The 16,961-nt window shown below is 38.9% G+C and overlaps 1 protein-coding gene across 1 annotated transcript in view; it reads left to right on the forward strand.

Annotated features, from left to right (window-relative positions):
- Window positions 1-16,961, forward strand: part of LOC144005467 (vinculin) — a 55,020-nt gene that overhangs the window by 36,832 nt on the left and 1,227 nt on the right. The window contains exons 6-21 of the mRNA XM_077503674.1: window positions 3,619-3,741; window positions 3,827-3,987; window positions 7,692-7,782; window positions 8,959-9,106; window positions 9,229-9,382; window positions 9,462-9,637; window positions 10,707-10,897; window positions 10,980-11,179; window positions 12,256-12,384; window positions 12,476-12,625; window positions 12,721-12,829; window positions 14,247-14,549; window positions 14,655-14,779; window positions 14,848-15,033; window positions 16,503-16,706; window positions 16,792-16,896. Of these exons, the coding sequence (XP_077359800.1) occupies window positions 3,619-3,741; window positions 3,827-3,987; window positions 7,692-7,782; window positions 8,959-9,106; window positions 9,229-9,382; window positions 9,462-9,637; window positions 10,707-10,897; window positions 10,980-11,179; window positions 12,256-12,384; window positions 12,476-12,625; window positions 12,721-12,829; window positions 14,247-14,549; window positions 14,655-14,779; window positions 14,848-15,033; window positions 16,503-16,706; window positions 16,792-16,896 (2,555 nt within the window). The remainder of the gene's footprint in view (window positions 1-3,618; window positions 3,742-3,826; window positions 3,988-7,691; window positions 7,783-8,958; window positions 9,107-9,228; window positions 9,383-9,461; window positions 9,638-10,706; window positions 10,898-10,979; window positions 11,180-12,255; window positions 12,385-12,475; window positions 12,626-12,720; window positions 12,830-14,246; window positions 14,550-14,654; window positions 14,780-14,847; window positions 15,034-16,502; window positions 16,707-16,791; window positions 16,897-16,961) is intronic.

Consider the following 16,961-nt stretch of genomic DNA (forward strand, 5'->3'; position numbering starts at 1 on the left):
GTTTGTCTACCTTGCACGCAATTTAGAAACCCACAAGCCAGATTGAAAGCATGACCATCTTTACCAGATAATAATGCAGTGTTCTCGCTGTTCAACATTCAACAAGGAAACTAGTAATTCTGCGAGAACAGAATTCATTGCAGCTTCAATTTGTCGACGTTAGGTTTGTTTATTAGCCCCAGCGTTGCCAGGTTGGAAATATAGGATTATCGTACCTTAGACTTAAAATTATCGTATTTTGATGGAAATGATCGTATACCCGTCATAACCTAAATACACTGATTCGTGAGTCAATTATAGTCGTGCTTGTGTTTAAAAGCGCTCACCGGCACTCAAGGCTTTGTTGCGGGTTAACGTCACTGATCTGTATATATTAGTGGATAGGTGGTTTGAGTCTTGCGTGATTTCCTGTTTGGGAGCGTCTCCTGGGAGCGGTCACTGGCCATTCAGCCAATCAATACATGGACGTTTCTCGTTTCTCATGCTCAGCAAAGCGCAATTGGCTGGTATGATGCCGCATGAGAACAGATACCTTCAGGGTTTGCAAAAAAATTCTGTCAGTCTCAGTTTTACCGGCAATAATCCAAAATGGTCCAATTATCGTACATTTGCGATTTTTGGGGATTATTGATCGTACAGAGGGTCAAATTATCGTACAAATACGATAACTTTCGTACATCTGGCAACACTGATTAGCCCCCGGACCATTGGTGCTTCTTGGTTTCGTCCCGCCCTAAACAACATCTGATTGGTCCACGTCATCCGACCTAAAAAAAAAAAAGAAAAGAAAGTCTGTTGCAAACAGACACATGACATCATAGTTGAAAGGATCATCATGGAATTGGTCACTTTGTTTCCTCGCTACTGTCACCTGTGACCGAAAGCGCAACTGCAAGCCTTTGTATTAGGGCTGGTGAATGCGATGATACCAGCTGACTTGAGGCTGAGTGAAGCATCCGCCCTCCGCCTATCCTGAGAGTGAACACTGGAAGTCGATTGAGTCAGCAAAGATCATGGCCATGTCCAAAAGTGTTGAGGACGATCTCAAATGTTCAACCTGTTTGGAGATCTTTAACGATCCGGTCATACTGCCATGTGAACACAGCTTCTGCCGTGCGTGCGTGCAGCAGCATTGGGAGGAGAAAGGAATTCGATCGTGTCCGGCCTGCGGACAAAAGTGTCGATCGAAGAATCTGCTTTCAAACCAATCGCTGAGGAACTTGTGCGAGACCTTGAAGCAAGTCTCAGTGGTGTCTGACGACGTCTGCGTCTTGCACAAGCAGGAGCCGACACACTTCTGTTCGGAACACCAGGAACTCGTGTGTCCCGGCTGCGTAGACATGACAAGCCACCGTGGGCACAAGTTGAACAGGATCACTGAAGCTGGCAGAAGTCACAAGGAGAAACTCAAAGAAAGCCTGCAGTTCGAGGAGGAAAAACTGGAACATTACAACAAGATAAGATACAAGTGTAACGAACAAGCGAGGTGCAACAAGGACGATTTGGAGGCGTTTCGTCGCTTTCTGCAGACTGTATGTGTCGAGGTGGAGGAGGAGAATCGGATGATAAAGGAGAAGATTGACAATATTGACAACGATATTGTCGCTCTGTCAGACGTGATCAGTAGCACAAAGCAGTTGCTGACCGCTGACTCCATTTCCTTCCTGAAGAATTACAAGTATGCCATGACAAGAATCCAGAAGCTGCCGAAGCCCGGTCACCTCCCAGAAGCAGCTCCGCTGGACATTGCCAAGTACGTGGACAACTTCAGGTCCCACGTGCGGGAACGAATGAAGGAGCTGTTCCTTGGTCCCGTCATTCCGGACCTGATCCAGGCGGCCGATCCAGAACTCAGTCTGTCTAAAGATTGAGCAGAATGAGTTGTTAAGACACAGCAGCGTCCAAGGAATCCACAGAGCTTTTTGTCGAGAACAGGGTTCACCAATTCCGGTCCTCGAGGTCCTGCAGATTTTAAATATTTCGGCCTACCAACACGCCTGATACTAAAGATTTGAAATATGAAAACGTACCATTACATTTTATGATGATAAATACAGAAAATTTGCTGAGCCATTTGGGTGCTGTAATCCGCCAGTGAGGCTGCAGAGGAACTGAAACAAAAGATTAACTTCATTCTCTGAATCTCGTGCAATTGTGCAGAAGGGATCCTTTCTAGTGTGTCTAGTGTGTCCTATTGTGTAATCAATTGTGTTTTGTGATGTTTAACTCCCAAAAACGTATAAACACGTATTTTAAATATTGCCTTGTTTTGTTGTTTTTTATGCTAGAGCAGGTGTCCAAAAAACTACGGCCCGTGGGCCGGACCTGGTCCGCCTTCACATTTGGCCCGACCCCCTGAACAATACCAGCCCCCCACCCCCTGCTACACCTCCCAAGCTGAAAAAAAAAAATAAAAAAATAAATATATATATATATATATATATATATATATATATATATATATGTATATATATTAGGGGTGTGAATTGCTTAGTACCTGACGATTCGATTCGTATCACGATTCACAGGTCACGATTCGATTCGATACCGATTAATCCCGATACGAATTTATAAGTCGATTGTTGCGATTTTTTTCCATTCAAATTTAGAAAATACTAATCAGTAAGCTTGTAGAGTGTAAGATTTATATGAAAATGTATTATTTATTTATCTGAAATTTCAGTCTTATAGAGGTTGTAATCTGTTTCATGTTTGAACAGCATTAAAATAAAATATTAAGGCTTAATGTTCCGTTCATATAACATTCTTCCATGCTCAAGGTGTGAATCCTAACCCGAAGTCAGACGTTTTGTTGAATATTTTTCCATTAAAAATGGAAGTTTAAAAATCGATTCACACACACACACACACACACACAAAAAAGGCAATGATGATAAGACGTTGAATCGGTAAGACTACCGAATGAACAATTCTGAGCTTTAAAAAAAAAAAAAAAAAAAGCGATTTTTTTTTAATTGAATCGATTCGCGAATCGCGCGATGTAGTATCGCGATATATCGCCGAATCGATTTTTTTTAACACCCCATATATATATGTATATATGTATGTATATATATATATATATATATATATATATATATATATATATATATATATATATATACATACTTTCGTCGTGATGGTCGTGAACCGTCCCAGACAACAGGCGACCAATCGTTGAACGTGTCACACTACACGGGCGACGCTACGTCAAGACAACCCAAAATCGTTTACGACATGCCCCGTTTGTCCGCGACACGTCGATCGGGCTGAAATCGGGCTGTTTTCGTGTAGTCTGACTTCGGCATTAGTCAATTCTAAATAGATTGGTGAAAAATTATTAAACTCAAGCTGATTGCTGCAAAACAAAAACAGAAATGTTTTTTCCCCCTGATGAAAGAAGACACTTTAATCTTTCTTTTGATAGGTTCCATGATGTTAGACCCCAATATTGTGTGGGCCTTGCAAAATCAGTCCAAATCCAGTCAAAACAGCCAGGAGCGAAGGGGATCGCTTCTGTAAAAAATAGCTGGGAGCGAGTGATCGGTTAATAGGCCAATCAAAATGGGCAATTCCGGGAAGTCACCAGCCCGTCGTGCGTTTTTCCCTCACGTCCAGGAATGACCAAGATGGCCAAGATGATCGACGAGCGCCAGCAGGAGCTGACCCACCAGGAGCACCGTGTCATGCTGGTCAACTCCATGAACACGGTCAAAGAGCTGCTGCCCATCCTCATCTCAGGTTAGCTGCGTCAGCGACACGCTTTGCGCTTCGCCCGTTCCGCTCTCATTCAGTCGCTGGCTTGGCCGTCCGTCCCTCCGTCCAGGTATCAAAATCTCCGTGACCACCAAGACGTCGGGCAGCCAGGGCGTGGAGGAGGCGCTGAAGAACCGCAACTTCACTTTTGAGAAGATGAGCGCCGAGATCGTGGAGATCATCCGAGTGCTGCAGCTCACGTCTTGGGACGAGGACGCCTGGGCAAACAAGGTGGGCTGACAGCTTGTTTTTCATAATCGTTGAGAATTGTGCAGCTGTTTTAGCAGAGTGGTTGGGGGGGAGGGAAAAAAAGCTTAAAGAGATACTTCACTTATTTAGCCCATTATAGCAATAAAAAGTAAATATTTTGTCTATAATTAATTTGATACTTTCATTATTTTCCACATACAATTAGTACCTTTAACTCATTCACTGCCAATGACAACTATATACGTCAAAAATCCAAGCAAACAGCCAGTGTTAATTTTGAAAAAAAAATAAAATAAATAAATTAAAAAATAATTTAGTTTTAGTTATAGTCTTCTGACTAAATTTAATTAAAGCCTTAGTCATAAATCAGTCACCTGATTGTATTTTAGTTTGAATTCAATTTTAGTCAACAAAAATAAAGAGCAATTTTAGTCAACTAAAATTGACTTTTGGAGGCAGAGACCCAGTATGTGGTCTCAGTAAGATCAAGACCGCCCGTGTTGTAGGGCAACAGGAATCCGTTCTACGCACGATGGTAGCACTTAGCAATGAAATTGTTGTCATCGTTGTTATTAATAAAAACAATGATTAATAACTATGAATGAAAACAATGAATAACTAAAACTAAATTCAAATTTCTTGTCAAAATTTGTACTGGCTGTTTGCTTGGATTTTTGACGTCTATAGTCGTCATTGGCAGTGAATGAGTTAAAAACACATTTTTCAACTTGCTGTTGACTGAAAATGACATCACAAGGGCTCAGGAAACCACAGCTCACCTGTTTTCTAGGTTTGGTCACGTGACATTCACAAACTGAGCTGTGATTGGTTACCTGAGCCCTTGTGACGTCATTTTCAGTCGACAGCAAGTTGCAAAGTGTGTTTTTAAAGGTACTAATTGTACATGAAAAATAATGAAAATATCAAATTTTTTATAGGCAAAATATTAATTTTTTGACTGCCAAAAATGGCTTTTGTCCACCGTGCCATTGTACTCTACAACTCCTCACTTGGGGGGAGGAGGGTGTAGCGTGCACTTCACTTCACAAATATGGCACTTTACTGTACTTTAATTTATTTAATTCAATCTCCGGTGTAATAACCTTATTTATTGATTGAGTGAATTTTTATTTTTTATTTTATTTTATTATTATTAATTCAATATCTGGTGTAATAACCTTATTGATTGATTGAATTTTTATTTTTTATTTTATTCTCTGTTCTTATTGCTGCTGGACATGTACATTTCCGAGAGGGAGCCATCCCAAATGGATCAATAAAGTCTAAGTCTAAATCTAAATAAGTCAAGTATCCCTTTAATTTGTTTATGTGACATTCATCCATTCCAGCATCCCAACAAAAAGAAATGTTTGTAATGTTTTTACTAAGTCGAATAGCACTTTGTAATTCACACTTTATACAAGTAGCGACATTAATAATAACGTGAAGGTTTTTGCTCAATTTTGCTTGAATTCAATAAACATTTGTGTTGCTCCTTCTTGTTTGCATGCCTTGGTTTGCCACTCAACAAAAACATCAACGCAACACATTTTTGATGAGACGAACTCAAAAACCTTTTCCACATACACGATATCAACATTTCTATCACAGATTTCGATTGGTTGTGAACAACATTTGAGCGGAATTGTGATATTGTGTATGTGGGAAAAAAAACTTTTAGATCTTTTAGAGTTCATCTCATAAAAAAAATGGGAACAAAAACAAAAGTATTGCGTTTTATATTTTTGTTGAGCGTAAAAGGTGGCAGTCATAGTCGTTTTTGGCAGATTATAATGTTAGCATGTCTTGGGCATTTCCCTTTAGGTGTTAGCATGAAGCTAGCAGCGTTTAAGGCAAATTTATGTTGTTGTTTTAAAATGCAGGGATTGCAATTGGCTTCATTTTGTTTCGTCAGAGCAAAAACAATTGGTCAAACGATGCAAAGAATCCTAAATTGAGTCACTGTGCTTACTTACTGTAAAGTAATGTCATGCCCTTACATGTGGGAAAGGAGAGCCACAATTGCTGATGTATTTTCCAACAGTAAAACACAACCACACTCATGCAGAAACTGCTGTCAGGTTTTGTTTTGTTTTTTCTTCTTCTCCATGGTGTTTGTGTATTTTTTATCTTCACCTATTTTGGGCGTTCAGTTCTGTAACGTAACAGCCACGGTAATCAGTGTATCATATTGTTGGCGTTTCATAATTGAATTTGAGCATGCTATGTATCTTTCAACTCTCCAAACTGCTCGTTCGTAATCCACTTTTCTCACCTGTTGTTTCGATTTTTCTTCTCGTCATCTATTTCCGGAACAATGTTTGTATTTATTTGGTTCTTCTTCTTCTTCTTCTTTTTGTTCTTCTTTTTTTTTTTTTTGGTTCTCTTTCTCCCTTCACCTCCCCCCTTCTGTAGAAGGTAAGCGTCACCTCTCTCTCTGTCTGTCACTGGTTGTGCAGTTGCATGTCTCAGCCGCGTGTGTGCGGGTGTTTGTGCGTGTGCTGTCTTGTGCTTTTCGTGACGCCATCGTTTTCCAGTTTCATCGCTATTCACATTCCTGGTGAAAGCAACGTCAAAAAGAGCTCGTTGCAACATGGCTGATCTCTTATACTCTGCTGCCTCCTGCTGGCCGTTTTTCGTAATAACTACCATTGCTTTAAAGGTGGATTCGATGATGTTCTTGAAAAGTGGAAGCCAAACATCTGTTTATCACATTTTAAAAAAACTGCGCATGCGGAAGACCATCCGAGCAGCTCTCCTGCTCGTCCGCGGGAAACGGCTCTCAAATGTCGCTAACGCGCGAGCTCATCTTCATCATCCTATTCATCAGTCTCTGCAGCCAGCCTCGCTTCATACGGATGTCTTCTTGTTGCTCTCAGCTATTTTCAAAGTACGCGGTCAGCTCGGTGGAGCTATGACGATGGCCGAATCCGAAGCTCACTACCTGAAGCTAGCTACATGCTACAAACACTCAAAGTGCGCGTACGCAGGTAGGAACGAGCACGCACGACGTCGTTACGCAGATCGAGTGAGAGGATCGAGAAACGATCGTTAAGATGATCCACCCGGAAGACGCGGTCACAAAAACATCCTTGAACCCACCTTTAAGCTACCTCTTCATGTCAGAAGCTGTATCAAAACCTTCTGTATGCATTTAAAAAAAACAAAAAAAAACAATAAAAAAACATATAAAAAAACGTATAATTACGTTTTTGGAAGTGAAGGACAAAATATTAAAAAACGTATTTTTACGTTTTTGTGTTCGAATGAATTAAGACTTGAGTCTTAATTAGACATGACTCTCTCCCACCATCTGCTCTGTGGATGACCTATTTTAGTTCCATTTCTGCAAGGAAGGGCTGATTGTTTACAGCAAAATGTCATCTAAAGTCCCTGTCGCAATTTTCGAGACCGACTGAATCTTCCAACTTGTGTTCGGTCTGCGCTTTGTTTGGCCCGCCCATCACTTTCAACTCCAGCGGACCAGCATCACCTCGGACGTGCAAAGGAATACCGGCCGGGTTGGCTTGCGTTAACACCACACGCTCATTTGTTGCCGAGGCGGCATGCGTTGGAATTGCACCGTGGGGGAAGTTTAACACATCTAAAAAAGCTCGGAACTCCAATTTGTTTTTGTGTTGTGAGCACATGTTGAACTCATCCCCGCCGGATCTGGCGTTCGTTGGAGTTTAAGACCTTTCTTTTCTTTCTTTCTCTCCGGAAAGGACACGGAGGCCATGAATAGAGCGCTGGGCCTCATCGACTCCAAGATGGCGCAGGCGAAGAACTGGCTGCGCGATCCCAACGCCCCACCAGGTAGCAAAGTCGTCAGCGCTGACTTGTTGGCCAATGCCAGTCTTGTGTTATTTTAGGTTATTTTAGTTAACCAAGTTTGTCTTCTATTTGGGAAACAAAAGCATTAATAGTTTGTCTTTTTAGTCAAGTGCAAAACTAAAAAGTTGGTCTTCTTTTTAGGACACAAAAACATCAAAAGTTTGTCTTCTTTTTAGGAAAGTGCAAAATAAGTTGTTTTTTTTTTGTTTGTTTTGTTGTTTTTTGTTTTGTTTTGTTTTTTTTAGGAAACAAAAACATCAAAAGTCTCTTCTTTTTTAAGAAAGTGCAAAATAAGTTTTTTGTTTTCTTTAGGAAACAAAAACATCAATAGTTTGTCTTCTTTTTAGGAAAGTGCAAAATAAGTGCCGTCTTTTTAGGAAACAAAAGCTTCAATAGTTTGTCTTCTTATTAGGAAAGTGCAAAATAAGCTTTTTGTTTTTTTTAGGAAACAAAAACATCAATAGTTCGTCTTTTTAGGAAAGTGCAAAATAAAAGTTTCTTCTTTTTAGGAAAGTGCAAAACAAAAACAATCGTCGTTTTTAACAAAAACATCCATAGTTTGTCTTCTTTTTAGGACAGCACAATATATATATATATATATTTTTTTTTTTAAGGAAACAAACATCAATAGATTGTCTGTTATTTTAGTTAACTAAAACTAAAATTCCAAAAACAACTCTGTTAATGAAATAAAATAAAAACGAAAACGCTTTTTAAAGAACTAACACTAACCGAAACGACCGTGCATTTTATGTTTACAAAATTAACTAAAACTAACTATAATTATAGCAAAAATGTCCATTGTATTAGCCTTTGGTAATTATTTTAATATGAGTTTTTGGGGATGATTTTAAATGTGATTTTAAGTAGATTTATTTTGATATTAACCTAAAAAAGGACGTTTGAAAGTGTCTCACAGAAGTGACGTCATATAGCAGCAGCCAATAGAAAAGCACATTCAGATGACGTCATTCCCATGGTGTTTTTTAAATATCGTGCACAAGTCATACACATTTAAAAAAAACAAAAACAAACTAATACTGAAACTAACTAAAACAAAGCATTTATTAAATGACTAAAAAATAGAATACTCAAAACGAAATCAAAACAAACTACAATGAAAAATTCCCAAACCCATAATAACCCTGGTGCCGGCAGGTGACGCGGGCGAGCAGGCCATCCGGCAGATCCTGGACGAAGCCGGGAAAGTGGGCGAGCTGTGCGCCGGGCGGGAGCGCCGGGACATTCTGGCAACCACCAAGGCGCTGGGTCAGATGACGGACCAGGTGTCGGAGATGAGGGCCAGGTAACGGACCATAAAATCCCGAACAGAAGACACCCCTAGTAGGAATTGAAATTCTCCAAAAGTAGAGTTCAAATACATTAGTATGTGTGCTTCTTTATTTTATCCATGTTTTCCACCCTTAGAGGTCAGGGCGCGTCCCCGGCCGCGATGCAAAAGGCCCAGCAGGTGTCCCAGGGTCTGGACGTCCTGACCGGCAAAGTGAAAAACGCCGCTCGCAAGCTGGAGGACATGACCAACTCCAAGCAGGCCATCGCCAAGAAAATGGACGCTGCCCAGGCCAGTTGCCTCGCCAGAAAACCGTTTGGGTCCCAAGAGGCGACCGTTTCACGCTGCTTTTTTTCCCCGCCGTCCGCAGAACTGGCTGGCCGACCCGAATGGTGGCCCGGAGGGGGAGGACAACATCAGGGCCCTCCTCATGGAGGCCAAGAAGATCGCCGACATGTGCGAGGACCCCAAAGAACGGGAAGACATCTTGCGCTCCATTGCCGAGATCGCCGCCATGACCGCCAAGTTGTCGGATCTCAGGAGACAGTAAGGACTTCGGCTGGCCTCTTACGGACAGATCTTAACCACATCAGTAGTTTGTCTTCTTTTTAGGACGGTGCAAAAATAAAAACGATTGTCGTTTTAGGAAACAAAAACATTCTTTTTGGGAAAGTGCAAAATCAAACGTTTGTCTTCTTTTTAGGAAACAAGAACATCCATTGTTTGTGTTTTTAGGAAAGTGCAAAATAAGTTTTTTGTTTTTTTAGGAAACAAAAATGTCAATAGTTTGTCTTCTTTTTAGGAAAGTGCAAAAATAAAAGTTTTTTTCTTTTTAGGAAAGTCCAAAATAAAAACAATTGTCGTTTTCGGAAACAAAAACATTCATAGTTTGTCCTTTTTTTTTAGGAAACAAAAACATCAATAGATTGTCTTCTTTTTAGGAAAGTGCAAAATAAGTTTCTTTTTCTGAAACAAAAGCGTCAATTGTGTCTTATTTTTTGGAAAGTTAAAAATAAGTTTGTTCTTTTTTTAGGAAATAAAACGATCAATAGTTTGTCGTCTTTTTTTTTTTTTTATAGAAGTACAAAACAAGTTTGTCTTCTTTTTAGGAAACAAAAACATCAATTGTTTGTCTTTTTAGGAAAGGGCAAAATAAAGGTTTCTTCTTTTTAGGAAAGTGCAAAGTAAAAAGTTTGTCTTTTATTTAGGAAACAAAAACATCAATAGTTTTAGCTTTATAATCGCTTTTTTTTTCTTATAAAAATGCGAAATGAGTGGTTTTCTTTTTAGAATTGTGCAACATGAATAGTTTGTGTTCTTTTCAGAAAAGTAAAACCTCCATCGTTTTATAATTTCAGATCTAGTACAACACTAAGGAATGTGCAAAACAAAAAGCCTGTCTTCTTTTTAGAAAAGTGGACAATCATGTTTGTCATCTTTTTAGGAAACCGCAACATGACAGACAAAAGTCTGGAAATGTGTTTAACGTGCCCGAGACAAGAAGGCATACTTGTTGGTAGATTTGATGTAGGATTAGAAGATATGCTGGAGTGCCGCACAATGTGTAGATTTTTTATTTTTTTGCTGAAACCAGATTGTTGATGTGTCTCTTTAGGGGGAAAGGCGACACCCCCGAGGCCAGAGCCTTGGCCAAACAGATCGCCACGGCCCTGCAGAATCTGCAGTCCAAGACCAACAAAGCGGTGGCCAACAGCAGGCCCGCCAAGGCCGACGTCCACTTGGAAGGAAAGATCGAGCAGGCCCAGCGCTGGATCGACAAACCCACCGTCGACGACGGCGGCGTCGGTCCGTGCGCCCTCCTCATTTCTGCCCCCCCGCATGCCGCAAAATGCCGGAGCCTAATTTGTCTGCTTGCGTCCGTCCTCAGGCCAGGCGGCCATCCGCGGGCTGGTGGCGGACGGCCGCAGGCTGGCCAACGCCCTGCCGGGCCCCTACAGGCAGGAGCTGCTGGGCAAATGCGAGCAGGTGGAGCAGCTGATGGCCCAGCTGGCCGACCTGGCGGCCCGCGGCCAGGGCGACTCCCCGCAGGCCCGCGCCATCGCTCAACAGCTCCAGGAGGCCCTCAAAGTAAGACGGCACGCGCGACGCAAAATAAATAATCGGAATGGCCAGCACTGATCAGCTAGCTGTCATAGAATGTCAAACAGCTCCCTCTGCTGGTTATTTGTGGAAGTACAAGCCAATTTATGGGATATTGTTACAGTTTTGGGATCTACTGTACATGTATGTACACCATCTATTAAAACAAATACTGGTAAAAACATACCTAAATATTGTATGAAAAATATCAGAGATGCAATACTAACATGTATTGCAACAAAACATTTTTAAGAAAGGGTTATAAATGTATTTCAAGCTTGTGGGAAAGCTAAAACTTTATATAGTAAAACATCTCGGGTCTGGAATGATTAATTATTATTATTAATCTCGGGGTTTCACTGAATTTGCCACAAAAAACATTAAAAAAAAATATTTGAAATTTATGACCAAAAAATACACAAATGTGATGAATATTTTATTTGTATAAAAAATATGTAAATAATGGGAGGGGGGATTTAAAACTGTAAAATGGAAATGAATGGAAAATGAATAAATGTTGGAAAAACATTGATCTCATCTGTTTCAATCTGTAGCATTCCAAATATATATATATATATATATATATATATATATATATATATATATATATATACAAATGACAAAATAATATACATAAAAAATAATGATGAATGAATGGATGAAAACTGGACAAAAATACAATATTATGGGTAATCTAAAAATTAAATAGAAAAAGCAATTTATAAAAAAAACAAAAAAATAAAAATAATACAGTCTACATGTAGAGGAGGAAAAATATCTAGAGAAAACCAAATACTACGATAAAATATTAGAAAATACTACCAAATATTAGACAAAAACCTAAAACATTGGATGAGAATATACAAATATTAGAACATAAGAGGTATTACAAGAAAAGTAAAATTAAAAAATATTAGTTGAAAAGTAAAGAAGCCTTTGTGAATACTACAATATTGCACCTATATTAAGACAATAACACAAAAATGAAGACGAAACCACAATCAAAATATTTGGTCACGCTTCCATTTGCTAAGTCATGCTAACATCCGCACGTCCCTCCCCAGGACCTGAAAGGGCAAATGCAGGCGGCCATGACTCAGGAAGTTTCCGACATCTTCAGCGACACCACCACGCCCATCAAGTTGCTGGCCGTGGCCGCCACCGCGCCTCTGGACGCGCCCAACAGGGATGAGGTCAGATCCAGCAGACATGATGAAAAGTTGTATGAATATCCAAATGGCGCCTTACCTTGTGCTTGATTTGTTTGAATGGGACGGCGTGCAGGTGTTTGACGAGCGGGCCACCAACTTTGAGAACCACGCCAACAGGCTGGGCGCCACGGCGGAGAAGGCGGCCGCCGTGGGCACGGCCAACAAGAGCACGGTGGAGGGGATCCACGCCGCCGTCAAGTCTACCCGAGATTTGACGCCGCAGGTAGCGATTCGCCCCAGTTTTTTTTTTTTTTTTTTTTTTTTCCCGAAACGTGCGGTACGTGCCGTTTTGACGGCTGCGCCGAACTCGCCGCGCAGGTGGTTTCCGCCGCCAGGATCCTGCTGAGGAACCCCGGCAACCAGGCTGCCTTCGAACATTTCGAGACCATGAAGAATCAGTGGATCGACAACGTGGAGAAGATGACAGGTACCAGGAATCCTCGCCCTCCCAAAAAAATACAAAATATATATATTACAGGACCCACATTTTTGACTAAAGACCAGTGTCCAACGACAAAAAGCCCAACAAAAAAATTGTATTTGGAATAGATTAATATTTTGTAATAAAACAAAATGGCACAAATATTGTTTAAAAAATACACAAACATACTACAGCAAAAATATTAGCAAATATTACAAATCAGACAAAAACTACACCGAGTGCACAAAATACACATTTTGCAAAAAAAAAAATAAAAAAATACAAATGAGATGAAAACTACATAAATATTACAAGTAAATACAAATAATTTGGGAAAGCAAAACCAAAGAGGTTATGATTATAAATATTAGCAAAACGTATTTACATAGACAGAAATACACAATATTAGAAAATAATACATGCACAACAAATGTTTTCAAGTGAATTACACAAATATCATCCAAAAATTAGGAAGACCCAAAATATTAGAATTAAATTTAAAAATATATGAAAAACATATTATGTTATGAAAAACAAAAATAGAAGAGAATTCCATCTGAAATAAAATACTCAATTATCAGATATAATAATACAAATAATTATTAGCATACAAATATGAGAATACACTAAAAACAGGAAAACTACACGTTTTCATAAATTACACAAATATGAAAAAAGTACACAAAGTAAAATGATTGTTCAAAAAATGCAGATATATAACTTAAAAATATTAAAAATAATATAAATGATTAGACAAATAAATACATAAACAAATATTGGAAAAATAAAAATGAGATGAAAACTACATAAATATCACAAAACCCTAAAATATTACAAGAAAATACAAATAATTTGGGAAAACAAATCCAAAGAGATTGCTTGTCAAATATTGGAAAAAAAAAAGATTTACATAGACAGAAATACTAAATATTAGAAAATAATACATACAGTTAAACAACAAATCTTTTCCAATGAATTACAAAAATATCATCCAAAAATTAGGAAGACCCAAAATATTAGAATGAAATGTAAAAATATATTAAAAACATTATCAAAAATAAAATAAACTACACAATTATCAGATGTAATACAAAATTATTGGCATACAAATATGAGAAGAAAATACATAAATATCGGCAAAACTACAAAGTAGTTCATAAATTACATAAATGTGAAAAAAATACACAAATAGATATGTTAAAAAAATATTACAAATAATATAAATGGTCAGACAAATACATAAATAAATCTTAGAAAAATGCAAAAATTTAAGCTAATACACAAACAAAATATTAACCCAAATATATTAGGGAAATAATGCAAAAAGTCACAACATAACACAACAAAATATTAGAAATGGTTGGACAAAAATACTTGACAAAAAACTAATAATAATAATAATATGGATGGTGTGCGTTTCTAGGTCTGGTGGACGAGGCCATCGACACCAAGTCCCTGCTGGACGCGTCGGAGGAGGCCATCAAGAAGGACCTGGACAAATGCCGCGTGGCCATGGACAAGCAGCAGCCGCAGATGCTGGTGGCCGGCGCCACCAGCATCGCCCGCCGGGCCAACCGCATCCTCCTGGTGGCCAAGCGCGAGGTGGAGAACTCGGAGGACCCCAAATTCCGCCAGGCCGTCAAAGCGGCGTCCGACCAGCTCAGCCAGACCATCTCGCCCATGGTCATGGACGCCAAAGCCGTGGCCGGGAACATCCAGGACCCCGGTACGTCGGAGACCGACCTTCGCCCGGGGTCGGCCCTTCTTAAAAAAAAATAAAAATAAAATAATAATAATAATAATAATAATAATAATGTCTATTCCCCCGCAGATCTTCGCAAGGGCTTCCTTGACTCTGGCTACAAAATCCTCGACGCCGTCGCCAAGGTCAGGGAGGCCTTCCAACCGCAGGAGCCCGACTTCCCGCCGCCGCCTCCCGATTTGGATCAACTTCATGTAAGTGGTGCGACCGATTTGAACCGATCGGATCGGATCAAATGTTGAATATTTGCGTCGCCCCGCAGCTCAATGACGAGCCGGCGCCGCCCAAACCGCCTCTTCCCGAAGGCGAGGTTCCTCCCCCGAGGCCGCCGCCGCCCGAGGAGAAGGACGAGGAGTTCCCCGAGCAGAAGGCCGGCGACATGGTCAACGAGCCCATGATGGTGGCCGCCAGGCAGCTTCACGACGAGGCCCGCAAGTGGTCCAGCAAGGTACACGACACACCTCTTGAAAAAGGGGACCGCTTTTTTTTTTTTTTTTTTTTTTTTGTTACTGCTTTTAAATGTCTAAATGGGTCGAAATTTACATGAGCAATATGGAAGGGTTATAAATATGTTTCAAACTAAAAATTATATATATATTGGGTCTGGAATGTATCCACTGGGTTCACTGAATTGCCAAAAAAAAAAAAAAGGTAAAAAATATTTGTCAACAAATAATATTTAAAATTTACATGACCAAAAAATACACAAATTTGATGAATATTTTATACGTATATTTTATTTAAAACAAAATACTGAGAAAGTGTAACAAAGTGTAAAATATACACAAATATTATGAAAATAATTGGAGGGAGGATTTAAAAAATGTTAAAAAATAGATATATCTAACACAAGTTGGAGAAAATAAAAATATGAAGATTTAAATTGGAAAATAAAAATATTTTTGGGGGGAAATACTAGAAATTGATACAAAAATATTAAACCACAAACACACTAATATTACATAAAAAATCTATATTTAAAAAAATGCAAAAATATTAAGTAAGAGTAAAAGAAATATTAGGAAAGAATACAGGAAAAAAAACAAAAAATATATACATAAGCCAAACAAGTATTATAGGAAAATGACATATAAGGAAAAAAACATACCAAAAAACAAAAATTACAAAAATATATTAAGGAAAAAATACTGCAAAATAGGTAAAAAAAAATTACAAAAAATACAATTCAAATACCAGGAAAAATAAATAAAAATTACACAAATATATTAAGGCAAAAATACTACAAAATAGGTTAAAAAAAAAAAAAAAGTAAAGTGAAATTCAAATAATATCAGTAATATCAGTATTATAAGAAAGTGACATATAAGGGGAAAAAATACAAAAACAAAAATTACATAAATATACTAAGGCAAAATATACTACAATATAGGCAAAAAAGTAAAAAAGTCGGTTTCAGATAATATCAGGAAAAAAAATACAAAAACAAAAATTACACAAATGTATTAAGACAAAAATACTACAAAATTGGTGAAAAAAAACAGTAAAAAAAAAAAATAAAAAATCCAATTCAAATAATATCAGGGAAAAAAAATACGAAAACAAAAATTACACAAATATATTAAGGCAAAAATACTACAAAATACGTAAACAAAAAAGTAACAAAATCAAATTCAAATATGAGGGGGGAAAAAATACAAAAACAAAAATTACACAAATTAAGGCAAAAATACTACAAAATCGGTAAAAAAAAAAAAAAAAGTAACAAATAAAATATTACACAAATGTATTAAGGCAAAAAATACTACAAAATTGGAAAAAAAATAGTTTAAAAAAATCAAATTCAAATAATATTAGAAAAACACACAGTATACGAACAAAATATTGAAAAAACAAAAAAATTACAAGACAAAAACTTCCCAAATGCGAGCGTGTCATGTGATGTTCCATTCGCCGCAGGGCAACGACATCATCGGCGCGGCCAAGCGGATGGCCCTGCTCATGGCGGAGATGTCGCGGCTGGTGCGCGGCGGCAGCGGCAACAAGCGCGCCCTCATCCAGTGCGCCAAGGACATCGCCAAGGCGTCCGACGAGGTCACGCGGCTCGCCAAGGAGGTGGCCAAGCAATGCACCGACAAGCGCATCCGCACCAACCTGCTCCAGGTCGCGTTGCGCAAATATCAACACATGAATTCAATCAAATGGTTGTAGTTTATAGTCTAGCTGACTTTCTTGCCCCGGTTTGCAGGTGTGCGAACGCATCCCCACCATCAGCACCCAGCTCAAGATCCTGTCCACCGTCAAGGCCACCATGTTGGGTCGCACCAACATCAGCGAAGAGGAGTCGGAACAGGTGAGGGGGCGTTCGCTTTTTTTTTTTTTTTTTTTTTTTTTTTTTTTTTAAAAGACGACGCACCG

The sequence above is a fragment of the Festucalex cinctus genome, chromosome 17, assembly GCF_051991245.1.
Source record: "Festucalex cinctus isolate MCC-2025b chromosome 17, RoL_Fcin_1.0, whole genome shotgun sequence".
NCBI lineage: Eukaryota > Metazoa > Chordata > Actinopteri > Syngnathiformes > Syngnathidae > Festucalex > Festucalex cinctus.